At 35.9% G+C, this 18,174-nt stretch overlaps 1 protein-coding gene across 1 annotated transcript in view; it reads right to left on the bottom strand.

Moving 5' to 3' along the window:
• Positions 1-750: 750 nt before the first annotated feature.
• Positions 751-18,174, bottom strand: part of RAB10 (RAB10, member RAS oncogene family) — a 63,082-nt gene continuing 45,658 nt past the window's right edge. The window contains exons 3-6 of the mRNA XM_010948534.3: positions 9,019-9,157; positions 5,005-5,094; positions 4,583-4,684; positions 751-3,286 (exon numbers count right to left, since the gene is read on the bottom strand). Of these exons, the coding sequence (XP_010946836.1) occupies positions 3,203-3,286; positions 4,583-4,684; positions 5,005-5,094; positions 9,019-9,157 (415 nt within the window). The 3' untranslated portion in view covers positions 751-3,202. The remainder of the gene's footprint in view (positions 3,287-4,582; positions 4,685-5,004; positions 5,095-9,018; positions 9,158-18,174) is intronic.

Genomic DNA, 18,174 nt, shown 5'->3' with positions numbered 1-18,174 from the left:
TCTGGATCACAACTATCTGGCTCTTATATATGGTTAGTTGAATACTGCTTCTTCTTTCTAATCTAGATCATAAATTTAAGGGCAGAGGTCATGGTCTGTTTTCCTGTACCAATCTCAAAGGCAGAATCACCGGCCCCACCCTAGGCACACAAGAATGTATGCTGGCGGGAGTGAATACAGAAGCATTAAAAGTGCTCTGGGTGATCCTTATAAAAACTGCAGTATGGAAAATATCCCATATATCCTTCCAGCAGAGGTAATCTTAACAAATATTCATTGACTAGTGAGCCCTTAATACAGGGTCAAACATTTCTTTCACCACTACTACATATGAAGAAAACCAAAGTTGTTGCTCCAGCATGAGAATGGTTCACAAAAAAGTAGGAAACACTTTACATGTTTCAGATAAGAGGACAGTCACTGCTAAAAACAAGGATTCACCCTTCAGTATGCAGCCCACCTTGGTGGCCCTGGCTCACAAACTGCCTTCAGTTAGAGCTGGCCTCTGGCACATTCCAGTATTGTTAGCTGGCAAGTGACTAGGGTTGTGCTCTGACACCAGGATCTTTTTATTAATGCAGTTTCTTCCGAAAATAATTCTTGAAATTGCCTTCCCACCTTTTCCTAGCTTGAAAAAGTTATTTCTCTTCTATTTCTGCTCCTCTAACATCGAGTTTGCTATTTTGCATTATTTTCAGAAGGAATCTTCCATCTTCAACTCCACAAATAAATGAAAACCAAGCCACACAGTTGGAAATCAAGTTTTGTTTTTATATGAACAGAAGTAGACCATCTAGAAATATTTCAGTTTATTTAAATTGTTAAGTAGAGTATGAAACCGAATTTGTAGCTAGTACCAGAGAATGGACTTAACTGTTTGGTGTTTAATGAGAACAGCTTCTACACAGGATCCCAAGAGACTTACAGAAAAAGGGGCAAAGCCCTAATATTAAGCAAATAAAACTCATGTTTCAAACAGGTTATACAAAAATTGATTTATACTCCATTTCCCTTTTTTTGATATTTAGAAAGTGCAGATTTAACAAAAGGTAGCCATATCCTTTCTATATACAATGCCGATTATAATTATGCGAACAACAAAACTGTCAGTCTGTTACCCAAAAATCCCAGTGTTTAGCTCTCAAACCTTAAGTCACTCAACTGAATAAGGATTAAAGAGGGTTAAAAATAAAAAAGCTACTGCCACATTCCAGATAAAGGAAAGCAACAAACACATTAAAATTAATCCAACAAGAGGAGGTTTAACCTAAAATTTTTTGAGAAGCTTAATTTAACATCATTTCATTTCATTATTATTTTTAGTGGAAAATTAGGGATTATTTGGCAATGCTGCTTTTACTAGTAGTAAACAATGATAAAGTCAAGTGAGGGGAAAACCTATCAACAACCACCAGTGAGGCATATAAAACTGTTTTTAGAGCACTATCTGAAAAATTCATGGATGTTCATAGAAGATACGTCCCTGTGTTGTTTATGTGCGCCAAGAGGGCATTAAAATGCTATTCACGACACAGAAAGACTTTTCAATGGAAGCTGCTGTCCTAAACTCAGCCTCTGCTAGAAATGAATCATGCTATTCACAATTATTTCAACAAAGGTATCATCTTAGGATGCTAGCAGCATAGCAAACCTAACTTACCCTATCCTAAAGATAAGCAATGAAGCCAAACTAGAAAAATGAAGTTAAAAAAAAAGGACAGGGTGAGAGACAGCTAAAGATCTTATCTTTACATGAAAAGCCTTTGTTGTCCTTTTCCCAAATCCATGGTGATACAAGTTTTCCAAAGGGATGTGAAGATAGGACTTAATAATAGTCTAAAGTATTTCTAAATCTTAAGGTAAAGACAACTTAACACTGAAAAAGTGTTCTTCAAAGGCCAAATCCCAATATATTTGGCAGACGTTAATAAATTTCACTCCTCTGTCTCACCTTTTTGAAACAACCTTTACTGGGCTACCACACTGCTAGAGGAGTTGCCAAAGTGGAGACTACTCAAATTTAGGTTAAGAAATTTGTTCTAGGAAAGTGAACAGGCTAATTAGAAAGACAAATATACCTAATTAGAAAGACAAACCACAACACCCTCCAAACACTAGTGCATGCAATTAACTCTTCCATTTCATAAACTCAATGGAGAGACAGGAAGGGAACAATGAGGGAAGGAGAAGAGGAACGTGAAGTCAAACAGCAAACAAAGGAATCTGGGACAGAAGGTTTAGGGGACAGAAAATGAGAGGAAGACACAATTAACTGACATTTGATAGTAGGCAGTTAGAATTCATCTTTCAGTTTACTTAGCAAGTTAAATCAGTGCTTTGTGTTAAATCTGACAAACCTACAAGTTTGCCCCTTTCATTTTTAAATAACTCATACCACGAAGTGGTGAGGGAGAAGCAAATAAAGCAGCATGCAGAAAGAGACACGAGGAAAAAGTGGCCAAGGAAAAGAACTGGCGGTAGGAATAGTTTTAAATACCAAGGCCACTTAAATGAGACGCAGCAAACCAAAGCCATCCTTTCTGCATTACCCTTTGTCCTCACTTAACTACTTTGAATATTATAGCCAAGCAAACCACAAACATTTTAATGCTTTGTATTTCGATGATATGTCTCCTGCACATGCTTCCACCAAAACAAACAAAAAAAGGAAAAACCAAAGAAGTTCCTTTCCACATAAGGCACAGGACAAAAATAACCCCATTTACATATTCAAGGCGAAAATGAGTGTTTTCCTGGCTTTTGTTTCTTTTGCTATGTCTATAGATTATAGGGACTCAAGCACATTATCCATGACAGAAAATTCCACTGTTGTACAAAATAAAATTGTTAATTCTAACTTTTATTCTTATACAATTTGCAGAATAGAGTTGAAATGATTGCTATAGGTTTTAATGTTGATAAGAACTGGATTATAATACAACTGAAATGCAGTGGTGAGTTGAGCAAGTACATTTAAAAATGAACTCACAGACATGATTTTTCTATACATTTTTTTTGTTTGAAGAAAATTATAAAGTCAGCAAGCAGTCACAGATGAAAGAACAAATAAAATAGGTGGACTGGATAGTTAAGATGGGGAACAAAAATATCTGTTTAGAGTTAAAAATGGACAGAGTGGTTTATTTTGCAGCAAGAAGAGAAAACAGGGTGGTGGATGGCAACTGATGGAACAGGAGACCGCTCAGCAACATTTGCTCTTCCAGCCTGTCACGCCTCCTCCACTGCTGATATCTACGTTTTCACTGTTGGGCTCTTTTACAGGGGTCTGCAACAAACACACAAGGAAAGCAGCCCGTGAAAAAACACTGCCGCGGGTAAACCAAGATCAATAGAAATATTCTCATAAATGTTAATTTATGTAACAAAATGCAATTACAGTCACATGAGATAGGTTTTCTCTCTCAGGCAAAGTAAAGAAACAGAAGCTTTGTTTCTGATCTTCATTTTGCCCTCTTCTTCCACGTTGGGAAATGTCCAGAGGCCTCCTGGCTTCCCTTTGTAGAGCTTCTGAAGTCTCTGCCCTAACTCCTGTGAAGAGATGTTACCCCTAGCCCTCCCCCCTGAGTACTCACTGCTTAAACAGCATCTAGCACATGTATAAAGCCAGTGATGGATCATGTCTAATTTCAGAGACGTGAAACAGCCCTTTTCTGTTTAGTTTTACTTGCCTTTTGAGACTGAAGCTTGTATCATGGTACCATAGCTTTAAAAAGGCAATCTCCACTCTGATATACTAACATTAAGTGGAGAAAATAGGGTGGGGCAAAACGCAAAATTGTATTATTCATGTTAAAAATGGTTACAGAAAAAATGAAAAGGAGAGACACCAAAATGTTAACAGTAGTAATTAATCCTTAGGTGAATTTATGAATGATTTTATTTTCCCCTTTGTATAATCCTGTATTTCCCCAACATCCTAAATACTACTTTTATAATCAGAAGAACATACTATTTTAAATGGATAGCTTATACCGTATGTATGAAAGCAAAATTTTCTTAGGGATAGCATACCTACAGTAAAGTATTCAAGTCTTCACTGTGCCTAGTGATGTATACGCCATGAAACCACCAGATCAAAACACAGGACAGAACATGCCCCGAGAAGGCTCCCTAGCGTCCCTCTCCAGCCAGTACTACCCTCCTAAAGGGAACCAGTACTTGGATTTCTATCACCATTGATCTGTTTTTTCTGTTCCTGATCTTCATATACATAGAACCATATTTTACATATTCTTTTGTGTCTGACTTCTTTTTCCTTTTACTATCAGCCTGGGTGATTTATCCATGCTAGTGTGTGTGTAAGTGTTTTTATCCTGTTAAAAGCTAGGAATTTTAAAAGGTAGGAGTACTGTTACCACTGCTAGATCCTACAGATTTCTAGATGGCTCTCTGTTCCAATTCCTTACTTCACTTTGGAGGATTAGATATTGGCGACAGGTAAACGTTTAGAAACAGTACCACCCAAACCCAATTTCTGTATGTAAATCAAGTACTTTAGAAAAGCCTAAAAGTTCAACTGTGTCGCCAGGTACCTTAGCAGTAAATAAAAACAGAAACTTACCTTTCGAAGAATATCTTCAGCTAACGTGAGGAACGCCTTTTCGATGTTTATATTTGCTTTTGCACTAGTCTCAAAAAATCTAATACCATGCTCCCTTGCAATCTAAAACAAAAGCAAAATATCATCATAAAATTATCAATATAGGTTGCCAACTGATGACTTTTGTATCTTAAATGATATTATTATTCTAAAGGTAACAGTCTCAACTAGGTTATAGAAAACAGGTTATTTCGATGGGCCAAGACTCCTTCAAAAATAAGCAAACAAAAAATCAACTCAAACAATAAGCTGTTGTTTCCAACAGCATTTTAAAAAGAATGTGAATAGCTCAGTGGACTCCATCACCACTATGGTAAAAACAATCAAATGCAATACCATCTTCACAAGGAAAGGGCAGCATATTAATTTCATTCAGAGCTTACCTGTTCTCCTTTTCCTTTAGGGACAACTCTTTTATCGTCCATATCACATTTGTTTCCTAGTAACATTCTTTCCACATCTTCGTTGGCATGCTAAAATGAAATAAAAAATTAATTTACACACTACCATGAATTATGGCTTAATAAAAATGACTTTTTCTCAATTTATGGTGTCATTTCTTTTCTTCTTTTTTTTTGTAATAGAGGCACTGGGGATTGAACCCAGGACCTCATGCATGCTAAGCATGCACTCTACCACTGAGCTATACTCCCTCTCCACTTCAGTCATCTATAGTCTGAAAGTTTTAAAGCAGTCATCTTGAAACCATATGCTAAAAGCCTATACAAATTCTTAAACTATCTAGAAAAATAAACACAATTCCTAAGGCATATCCCTGGTCAAATATTACTTCCCCCCTATAGAAGGCTGTCTAGTTTCTAGTTACGTTCTCAACAAAAGAGAGGATATATGCAAAAGATTTGAAACTGTAATTTCTTACCCATAATCTAAATCTAAGCTGGATCATGATTCTGGATAATGTGTATTACCCTATTAAGAAGCCTTAATTAAAAATTTTACAAAGCCCTTAAAGTCTCAAAAAGCTATACTGCCAGGGGATCTCATGCACAAACATCAGTTAAAATAAATGTTTGCTCCACCAAAGTACTACATCTTCTGCAGAAAAAGAAAAATCCATCTCTAAAATTGGTATGAATTTCAAGGGACCCTGAACAGCCAAAACGATCTTGAAAAGAAGTATGGAAGATGCATACTTACTGATTTCAAAACTTACTACAAAGCTACAGTAATCAGAACAGTGTGTTACTGGCATAAAAACAGATATGGACAAATGGAACAGAATTGAGTCTAGAAAAAAACCCTCATATACGCCATCAAGTGATTTCCAAGAAGAGTGCCAAGACCACTCAATGGGGAAAAGGATAGTCTTCCCAACAGATGGTGTTGAGAATATAGACATCAACATGCAAAAGAATGAAGATGGAGCTTTGACTAATACCATATACAAAAATGAACTCAAAATGGATCAGAGACCTAAATATAAGACCCAGAACTAGTAAACTCGTAGAAGAAAACATAAGGAAAAACTTATATGACACTGGACTTGACAATGAATTCTTAGGTATGACACCAAAAGCACACGCAATGAAAGAGAAAAAAATACAAAATAATTACATCTTCTTTAATTTCTTTTAACAACATTTTATGGTTTTCAAAACGTATAAGCCTTGTACTTCTTTGGTTAAATTTTTCATTTCTTTTTCTCTTTCTGATGATATTGTATATGAAATTATGTTCTTAATTTCATTTTTGGATTATTCACTGCTAGTGTATAGAAATACAACTGATTTCTGTATACTGATATTTGTTTCCTGCAACCTAATTGAACTTGTTTGTTATTAGTTCTAATAGTTTCATTTCTTGGTGGATGTGCGTGGATTCCTTAGGATTTTCTACATACAAGATCACATCATTTACAAATACAGCTTTACCTTTCAATCTGGGTGCCCCCCTCCTTTTTTCCTGTGCTTAAATGCCCTGGCTAGAACCTCCAGTATAGTGTTAAACAGTAGTAGCCAGAGCTGGCATCCTAATCATGTTCTTGATTATAGGGAGCAGGTATGATGCTGGCTGTGGGACTTTCACAGACATCTTTCATTAGGCTAAGAAAGTTCTCTCTACTTCTAGTTTGTTCAGTGTTTTTTATCACGAAAGGGTGCTTGATTTTGTCAAATTGTTCTTTGGGTGTCTGTTCACATGATCATATGCTTTTCGTCTTTTATTAATATGGTGTATTACACTGACTGATTCATATGCTGCATCCTGAGGTAAATTCCTCTTGATCACGATGTATAAGCTTTTCTTAAATGCTACTGGATCAATTCAGCTATTAAAATTTTAATTTCTATAACATAGTGAAAATTAGCCAAAGTCAATCTCTTACATATCAGAAGGTTTTTTTTTTTTATGGCTGGGTTTTATGTATCTTAGTTCTCATGCAGAGAAGCTTAAGCCATCCAGCCTATCAAGTTAAATGCATATGCCTGTGGCATAATAAAAACATATTTTTGGTCTTTGTCTTCATTCCTAGCACAGAGCTCCTAATTTCGTGAGTGATAAGAGTGTATCTTTTGTTATTCATAACAATCTGTTTTCTATTAACCTAAATTTATGCTAATGAAGGACTCATGGCAGGGTCCCTACAGAGCTTCATAATAGAGGCTGGTCACCAAAAGAACCAAACACTGAGGGTTGGAACTTTCAGACCCACATCCCAGGAAGTGAAGGGGGCTAGAGATTAAGTTCAATTACCAGAGGCCAATGATTTAATTAACCATGACTATGTAATGAAGCGCCCATTAAAACCTGGAAACAATGAAGTTGAGGTATCTTCCAGGTTGGGGAACACATCAAGGTGCCAAGAGGACTTGTGGTTGCCGGGGGGATAAATTGGGAGATTAAGATTGGCAGATACTAACTACTATATACAAAGTAGATAAACAACAAATTTCTACTGTATAGCACAGGGAACTATATTCAATATCTATAATGAAAAAGAATATGAAAATGAATGTATGTATATGTATGACCGAAACTTTACGCTGCACACTAGAAATTGACACAACATTGTAAACTGACTATACTTCAATTAAAAAAAAAGTTGGGAATATTGGTAAATAAAAAAACTAAATAAAAATAAATAAAAATAAATAAAATAAAATAAAATACTAAAAAAAAAAAAAAAAAAAAAGTGCCAAGGCAGTGACATGTCCAGAGACAGCCTGGAAGCTCTGTTTTCTAATACTCATGCATTGCCCATGCATTTCTTCTACGTAGCTATTTCAGAACTGCATCCTTTACAACAAAATCATAAATATAGTGTTCCTGAGTTCTGAGAGTCATTTGAGTAAACTATCGAACTTGAAAATGGATCATGAGAACCCTGAAATTTGCAGCCAAGTCAGACAAAAGTGCAGGTAAGTCTGGGGACACAGGACTTGCAAATGAAGGAAGAGCAATCTGTGGGTCTTAGACATGTGGAGTCTGAAGCTAAACTGAGTAGTTAGTGTCAGAATAGTGTCAGGTGATATCACAGAATCGGAAAACTGGTTGTTGCTACAACACTGCATAGTCTCTATATAAACTGCTCTTATTACACATGCTACTTGGCTAAACTATAAAATAAAGGCTAAGGCAATTAAAAACGGAGGCTTCTGCTTGTTTCCAAATCTGTGTCATTAACTGATATTAAATACTAAAAGGCTTCTTGTAGAAATGGAAAAGTTAGTCATGAGCCTTTAGGATTGCTACCACTGAAGATATTATTATCCTGGGTCTAATACTGGCTAAGACTTGATCTTTGTGTATCCAGCCAAAACTTGCTTTTAAAAGTTAGTCTTAATGAAATTCAAAGCACAGAAGGCAACAATAAGACATGAAAAGTAATTCCAACAAGAAGCTACCTATGCTGGAGCACAGAAACAGACGTGCTCTGACACACAACTTAACTTTATAAAAATGGACATCTTCACATGAAATGATATGGCACTATCTTCTTGGTTAGGTTTCTACCACATTAGTACTCTGTATATTTCAAAATGTCTAGAAGTGATATGACATTTTTATAACTTAAAAATATATTTTTTAAACTACTATCGAAAATGTAATTCATTCACTCAATAAAAATTCACTGAGAAAGAATTCGTTTAGAGAGGTGTGTTAAACCACTAGTAGCTTCTATTTGGGGCCATCTTATAAGATCATTGTATAGAGTTTTAGGGTAATTTGGTAATTGCCTTGAATAGGATTCTAGACAGATCTGCCCAAAATTTTAAGAAAAGGTAGGCCAAAAAGTAACATTACCCTATAACAAGTAGAAATACTCAATAATAGTGATAGTAACACTATATCCTAAAGATCAATTAGAATACTTATTCTTCTTAACTAAGTGCACAAATGTGTGCTTATGTAGGGTTTATGCAATTTCTAGGTCTTACCTCATCTATGTTTCTAAGCCATTTGCTGATGTTTTCAAAACTTTTACCATTGGTGATGTCATATACTAGCATGATACCCATTGCTCCTCTGTAGTAGGAGGTTGTGATGGTGTGAAATCGCTCTTGGCCTGCCGTATCCCTGAAATAAACAGCCAATAATTTGTATTGAGCATTTGGATATTACTACATTCTAGATAAAGGGCAAGACAGTAGAACAGTATGGTAAAACAGAGATTAAAATCCATTATATGACACAAAGCACAACAGAACCATTACTCAATTAATTCTTAAACAGTAAATAATTAAAGTTATTCATAAACATATGAATGCATAAATACTTTTTAGTCTAAGGAAATTAACAACCTACCAATACTGGGTGAAAATCTGGAAGGGAAAACAGTCAAAAGTGACATATAAAATTCTTGAAGTTATTTATGAATAATAAAATGAATACCAGTAAGTGTGATTTTAAAAAGTCTTGGAATTCCATTTATCTAGTTCCATAATGTAATACAAAAGCATGTGGAATTTTTAGAACATTAAAGGGCTATATGATAGTATAAACAAGTTAACCTTTAGAATCATTTACAAGAAGCTGTGAAGATAACCTCATTTATGAATAACAAGACAAAAATATGTGAATAGCAGTACTTTTCAATGCCGGCTGGCCAAAGATTTAAGAGACATATTTTGCTCCTGAAAATTTTCCCTCTTGTTTGCATCACTTCTTTTTATGGATCATTATAATTCGCATATATGCATATTTTAGTCTCCCCTATCTTTTCTTAAAAAGCAAAATTCAAACAAATAAAAAATTCCATTCTCAAATCTACAATCCCCTCCAACTAACACTGCACTACTCTGTTCTCCTTCCCAGCAAACTTAAAAAAACAAAAAAACTTTTATTTTAAAATAACTATTGCCTCACAGAAATTTTCAAAAACAGTACAAAGAAGTCCTGTCTCCCCTTCACTCAGCTTTCCTCAATGGTAACATCTTACATCATAGTACAAAAGCAAAACCAGGAAATTCACATTGGTACAATCTATAGGCCTTATTTAGAGTTCACTTTTTTACAGGTACTTGTGTGTTCTCTGCAATTTTTTCAGGGGGTAAAGATCTGTGTATTCACCATCACAAATACGACAGAAAACTGTTGTATCACTTCTCTCCCCCGCCACCCAAGTCCCTACACCCTGGCTAATAATCTGTCTTCCATTTCCATTTCCAGAATGTTATATAGAAGGAATCATGCAGAATGCAACCTTTTGAAATGGTCGTTTACTTTTTCTAGCATAATGCTACTGAGATTTACCCAAGTTGTTGCATGTAATACTAGTCTGTTCCATTTTACTGTTGAGTATACTCCATGGTATGGATGTATCACAATTTGTTTAATCACTCACCTGTGGAAGGACCTGTGTTGTTTCCAGTTCTGGGCTATTACAAGTAAAGCTGATATGAATATTCATGTACAAAAGCTTCCATTTCTCTGAGATGAATACTCAGGAATGTTACTGCTGAGCCACGTGGTAAATATATGTTTAACTTTCTAAGAAACTGCCAAGCTTTTCTAGAGTGGCTGTACCACTTTACATCCCCACTAGCAATGTATGAGAGATCCAGTTTCTTTGCATCCTCCTCAGCATTTGGTTTTCTCACTATATTTTAGTTGTTCTAACAGGGCACATAGTGACAGCTCATCATTTTAATTTGTATTTCTCTACAGCTAATGATAAATATTTTTTCATGTAATTATCTGCCATCCATCTATTCTTGCTGGTGAAATGTCTATTTATATCTTCTGCCTATTTTCTAATTGGATAGTTTGCCTTAAAAAAAACAAAACTATTGAGTGTTGAGGGTTCTTTTTCATACAAGTCCTCTGTCAGGTATGTGGTTTGGAAATATTTTCTCCAAGTCTGTAACTAGTTTCTTTTGACAAAGTCTTTTGTAGAGCAAAAAATTTTTATTTTGTTGAAGTCCAATTTATTGATTTTTTACCTTTTATGGGTTGTGGTTTTAGTGTTATGTCCAAGAACTTCTCACCCAATCTTATGTCCCCAAAATTTTCTCCTATGTTTTCTTCTAAGTCTTAAGGTTTTACATCTTATATTTAAATTAATGATACAGTTTGAATTAATTTTAGCACAAAGTATGAATTTTAAGTAGAAGATCACCTTTTTGCTCATGGATGCCCAATGCTCTAGCACCATTTGTTGAAAATGTTTTACAGAAATATCCTTTCTTCACTGAATTGCTTTTACACCTATGGCAAAAACCAGTAGGCCATGGTTCAATCTATTTCTGGGTTTTTTATTGTTACAATGACCTGTGTATCTATGCCTCTGCCAATATGGCACTGTCTTGATTAATGTAGCTAAAAAAGTCTTAAAATCAGGTAGACTAGTTCCTCTCACTTATTTTTCTGTCAGAGTTATTTTAATTATTCTAGCATTTCCGTATACAATTTAGGACAAGCTTGTCTACACCTACAAAAAAAAAGTCTTCCTAGCAAACTTCTTTAAATAGTTACCTCTAGTTTCTGCCTCTTCAAATTTATTCCTTAACGAATTCTAATCCAACTGCTATTACTACAATTCTACCAAGACTGCTCTTCCTCAGTCTGATTGGCAAAGCCAGTATCTAGTCCCTTTATACGTACAGTAATCATTCAGCAGGGTTCTACAGAGTTACCACTTTCTCTTGAAACATTTTATTCTCATGACTTTTCAGAAACCACGTTTCTGCTCATTCTCAGAATCTTTTTTGCTAGCATTCTAACATTCAGAGGTGTAGGAGCTGACATTCTCTACACAGTAGCCAAAGTCATCTTCTTTAAATATAGTTTGATCTTACCATTTTTCTGCTTAAAAATTTCCAATAGCTTCACTGGGGAAATAATGGAACTGAAACAACTGGCTATCTTTAAGCAAAAAAATGAAGTCGGACTCCACCTCATACCCTATACAGAAGTTAATTTAAAACAGATCTAAGACCTAAATGTAAGAGATAAAATTCTAAAACTCTTGTAAGAAAACATAGGGGGATATCTTCATGATCTTAGCTTTGGCAACTGTTTCTCAGATACGCTGCACCAAAAGCACAAACAATGGGAAAAAAATAAGTAAACTGGATCTCGTCAAAATTAAAAAGATCTGTAGTTCCATAGACACTATCAAGAAAAAGAAAACCCACAAAAGGGAAAAAAATATTTGCAAATCATACACTGATAAGGTATATCCATACAATGGAATGTTATTCAGCCATAAAAAGTAATGAAACATTCATATATGCTACAACATGGATGAGCCCTGATAGCATTATGTTAAAGTGAAAGAAACCAGACAGAAAAAAACACATTGTATAATTCCACTTATATGAAATGTCCTGAATAGAAAATCTACAGAGACAGAAAATAGATTAGTGGTTGCCCTGGCTGAAGGGTTTGGGCAGGATGGGCAGACTGCTAAAGGGTATGGAGTTTCTTTCCAGGAGTATAAATATGTTCTCAAATTGTGATAATGGTGAATATATTTTGTAAACATACTAAAAAACTATTTAATTGTACACTTTATATGAGTGAATTATAAGATATAAATTATGTCTCAATAAAGCCATTACAAAACAAACAAATGGAAAACATGACTAGGCTGAAAAAACAAACCAAAACTCCCAATGGCAATTCATTATTACCAGGACCAATTCCAAAATTCTTATCCTGAAGTTTACAAAGTGCTACTGGATTTGCACTTTTCACCCAAATTCTGAGGCACTCCTTTCCCTGACAGCTAGAGCCACATTTTTCTCATGTCCTCAAATTCACAAACTTGGCCCCACCTGAGAGCCTCTATACTCACTTTGCCCACAGCCTATACATGATTGGCTCCTCATCTCTGCATTTTAACCATCACCTTTTCAATGAAGTCTTCTCTGCCCATCCAATTTAAATAGTCATCCAGTCTCTCTCCATTCCATCTCCTTACTTTACTTCTCTGCATACCACTTATTACAGAGTTATTCACTGCCTTCCATGCCCTCTAAAATACAAGTTCCATCAGAGATCTGTACTGTTCACTGCAGAATCCACAGTATCTACATGGTGAGTAAGTACTCGAATGTCTGTTAATGAATCCGTATTTCAAAATCTTACCCAGCAGGTTCTTCATTAAATTTTAAAATCAAGGCACTCCAATCTAGTCACAGAACCCTTGAAAATACACATATTTTAAAAATAATGCTCACATGCCTAAAAATATGAGTAGCAAGGAATATAACAGAACTACCAATACATCAATATTCCTTATACTTAACTGTGGTGTACATTACATGTTCACACATCTGCCATCTATCTATTTATCCATCAATTCAAATATATACCAAGTGTCTACTGTGTGCTAGGCATTATGCAAGAATACATACAGAACATGGGTCTGGAGTCAGATCCAAGTTTATCCTCAGGTTCCAATCCTTTCAGCTGGGTGACCTTGAAGGTATTTAACCTTCCTGGATCTTTGGTTTTTTCACTCACAATTAGGAGGGATAACTGAAGTTATTTGTTACAGATAACCCCAAAGAACCAATAGCATAAAAATATGCAAAGATGTAATAGTATCATTATATGTGACTCAAAATTTAATTGTGCTTTCAAAGATGTCCTAAATAATAACGACCTCTGTAGATGCTCTACGTCTATGGCATGAAGAGCTCTCTCAAGTTAACACTTGTCTATGTTTAAGCTGTAATCAATACTGCCTTAAAAGGAAAACCCTGACTTTGCCTGAAGCCTATTTCTGCATAAAGGTAAAATAAAATGGTTTTTCATTAAGCCAAGTTAAAGATCTGGCTGGACTTTTCAATTTTCTTAAGAGAATCTCAGCCTTGTCACTTGCCCGCTTCATGTCAAAGTATATGGATTTGCCCTTTAAAATAACACAAAAATCTCATTTATTCACTCTACCAGTATTTACTACTCTAGGCTCTAGAGAAAAAGCTGTAAACAGAGCAAAAATTCCTCCCTTATTAAGAGTCTATATTCTATTGGGGGTTGGGAAAGAAAGGAAGGAAGGAAGGAAGAAAGGGAGAGACAAGAGAGAGAAAGAAAAAGAAAAAGAAAGAAAGGGAAGGAAGGAAGAGAGAGAGGGAGGGAGGGAGGGAGGGAGGGAGGAAGGGAGGAAGGGAGAAATTTATTTCTGGAATTACACTTCTTCAGGAGGAAAAGTGCCAAAAAGGCAAAAAGTAGAGACTAGGCACTGATGTTGGGGATGGTGTAAGCAAGCGAAATTGTAAACAAGGGAGAGGAGGTGAAGGGAATAAGGATGTGAGCCATATAAATACCTGCAGTAACAGCGTTCCAAGAAGAGGGAAGAACAAGTGCGAAGGTTCTGAAGCATGGTTGAAGAACAGTAAGGAGATCAATGTGACTAGAATGGAATGAGTGAAGGTAGACTAGTAAGGAGATAGAGAGATGGGGAAGGGAGTGCAAATCGTATAGGATTTTATAGGCCTTGGCAAGGACCTCAGCTTTTCCTCTGAGTGAGATGGGAAGTCCATTGGAAGGTTTTACAAAAAGAAATAACCTGGTTTCAGAAAAGTTGTTCTGTCTACCATGTTAAAAATGGGTGTGTGTGTGCAAAAGCAGCTAGCAGGTAATGAAATATCTATCTAAAAACTGCCAAAAGAAATGTCATTTAACAAAAACCATTTAACTGACTCAGTCTCAATTCTACATTGTACCCTTAAATTAGGTTAGATCAGTAAGACGCTACACACACACACACACACACAAGTACGTACATACGTATATGTATGCATTTGTATTTATATATGTTCTTAGACCACAATTTTTATCTCCATTACCTTTAATTGTTCTGTCAACTAATTAGAAGCATTACAAGTAGCTTAATGAAAACTTACAGTGCATTAGTTATGATCTGTTCTTTCCTCCTTTCTCTACATTATTTCTAAAAAGAATTAACAATACATTGTTGGTAGCCCTCCCTCCCTGACCCCATTTTTTTTTTGTGTTGGCCACCAATCACCAAGAAGTTTATAGGGAAATTTCACAAACTGACACAGCAAATGAGTTGTCCTCCAGGGATAGTATTTTTACATCTTCCATTTTTCTCAATTCTAAAATCTTGTTTTATTTTATTAATCTTACCCATTTAGTTACAAGTTGCCTTAAAAAAAGGTGTAATTATATATGCTTTCATAAAAAAAAACAATAAAAATGTGTTCTATCACAGTAGATATAGTTTAGTTCTTTTCTGAACTGGTAAAAAGTTTAAATCAACTAATAATTCTATCCCCTTAGAGAGGGGTTAAAGTTTCCTACCTAAAATCCCAGCCAAAAATGCACTTGTCCAAGACAAAGAATGTACAGGACCTGGGTTTCCAATATCTAAGAGCTATAACGTAGAAGGGATACATTTCAATTTTGCATCTCAACTTCTGTCATAAGTAATAAGAATTTAGGGAGAATATCTCCCACAGCATTCCACTATGAGTAACACCCTCAACACTTCTAGCTGTTACATGCTTCCTACTTCCCCATACATTCACATTATAAAATTAGTAAATTATATACACACCAGTGTCAAATCCATGACTAAATTCTCCACCAAGAAAGAACACACTATAAAGAAACTACAATGGCATCTTGAGAGGAAATTTTATATTATAATGCTGGTTAGTTATGAAATACTAATATAAAAGACACTGAAATATTAATGACCCCTCCGAAAAGAAAGATAATCATGGCAAGCTACTCCATCTGTGCTTTGATTTTTGTCTCCTCCATCTTCCAAAACCTCTTACACCCTATGCTATCCTTGCTAACTTTTAAAATTATCGTTTTCCTTGATCCTCTTAATACCAGCTCCTACCAACTGTTAAGGCAGTCAACAATTTATTTCAAACAAGAAACAGAATCCCTGCCTCACTACCTTAAGGCTAACTGGTGACCCTTTGCTCGGGGCTAAAAATAGTCAAAGCTGCTTATTCATGCTCAAAACATTTTTAGGTTTGCATACACACATACAGTCAAGGTCTAAAGACAGCAGGTTGACACCAAGAAGCAAAAGCAGGTGTTGATTATCTGAAGAGCAATTAAACATTCCATATGTTCACATTATCTTTTTATGTCACCATATTACACAGGGTTTTGAGCCTGTTTTCAAAACCACTCCCTTGGTTTTCCTTTTCTATTAAAATTTTTTTCTTCTCAGTCTACAAAGCATAATCACATTTCTGAAATTATAAACCAATGGCAACTGAATTTTCCTGACATAAAATAACAGATACCCAGCTGAGAGAATGCTGTAAAATCCTTTTTTTCCCAACTGACATATAATGGAAGAAGTGATATTTTCCCAGGAACTAAAACAGCTTATTTCCTTAATTGTTAGTCCCACATGCAGGGTCAGGGAAGCTGTGTAGTCTGGCTGCTATTATAACTGGTATTTTTAATCTCAGCAATGACAGCACTAGAACAGGCCAGAGACAACATTAATCTGCTCTGTAAGGCAGAGATCCCAAATTTATTAACTTTGTGCTTTTGGTAACATAATAAAGTTATTCCTCACATATATGCTATTTCTCTACACTCTAAATACCATGGGTTTAAATTATGCTCATCTTCATCCCCCAAAAAGGGTCGAGATCAAAAGCCTGATACCCGCCCTTGCAGAGCTTACATTCCAGTTGGGACAGGAACAAACAAGTTAAGTAAATATCTAATCCCAAATTGTGATAAATGTTAAACAAGGTATACAGGGTGGAGTGGTGAAGAATAACATGGGGGGAGGAAGGAAGTAATCTAGATAGAACGATCGGGGAGGACTTCTCTATAGAGCCGATGCTTAAGGTAAGAAGTGAAGTATGAACATTGAGTCAACAAGTATTTATTCAGCATCTGTATCTGCCAGGCTCTGTTGTAGGTGGTGATTATATAACCACAAATCAGACAAATGGGATCCCTATCCTCAAAAAGCTTACATTCTGGTTGAGGGGAAAATAAGGAATATATTTTTAAAATATGGCAAATTTAGATACTAAAACTTGCTATGACATAAATAAACTAGAATAAATGTGACAGTGCCTAGAGGACTGGGGTTGGTTTAGCTAGTCCATCATGCAGGGGCTCTCTCAGAGAATAATACTGAACTGAGACTGAACGAGAGAAGGCAGCAGCACAAAGATCTGATGAAAAGCATTCCAAGCAGAAGGAACAGCTGAATTACAAAGGCCCTCAGATGGGAACACGTGTAGCATATGCACGAAAGGAAAAAAATGGCCACAGGGGCTGGAACAAAACTGGTAAGAGGTCAGAAGGGGCAGTGGCCAAAACCTGGAGTTTTCAAATTTATTTCTGTTGAAATGGGAAGCCTCTGGAATGGAGTGGTACCTCAGAATGCTTAGTCTAGCTACAGTTGGGTGGGTTGAGGGGGGTCTACAGGGCATGTACAAAGGTCCTAAATTGGAAAAGAGCTTGCTATGTTCATGGAATAGAAAGGAGATCAGCTAGGGGTAGAGAGTATACACACAAGGGAGCACAAAATAAGGTCAGAACGGTGGGCGGGGGCCCACTCTAAACTGCGGAAGGAGTTTGGATTTGGAATTTAGACGTTCATTTGAAATATAATGTAAAGTCAAAATGGTTATAAACAGGTGAAGGAATGACAACCATGATCAGTTTTACATTTGAAAAAGGTTTCTATGGCTGTCACATGGGAAAGTAATGGAAGAAGGCAAAAGGGGAAGTAAGGACCTATTAGAATATTAAAAGCCTACTGCAATGGTCCAAAAAGTAACAGTGACTTGGACTGGGGATAACAACGGATGTGGCATATTGTGTGTGGAGTCCAGACGTATTTTAGAAACAGAATCAACAGTACTTGCTAAGTTGGATGTTGGGGTTAACGGAATGGGAAGACTCAAAGATGACTCCCATGTTAACTGGCACTTTGTGTAGGTAAATGGTTAATTCCTCTACAATGTGATACTACTGGTTTCTGGAAACTGTGTTGAAGGTTAAAATTTGCTGCTGGTACAAGATACAGATGCTAACAGTGGCAAAAATTTCTGACCCCCCCCTTAAAAAAAAACAAACAACAACAAAAACAAACAAGAAAACAAAAAGAGAAAGAAAAGGGA

This window comes from Camelus bactrianus, chromosome 15, assembly GCF_048773025.1.
Source record: "Camelus bactrianus isolate YW-2024 breed Bactrian camel chromosome 15, ASM4877302v1, whole genome shotgun sequence".
NCBI lineage: Eukaryota > Metazoa > Chordata > Mammalia > Artiodactyla > Camelidae > Camelus > Camelus bactrianus.
This window is presented reverse-complemented; position numbering and strand designations above follow the sequence as displayed.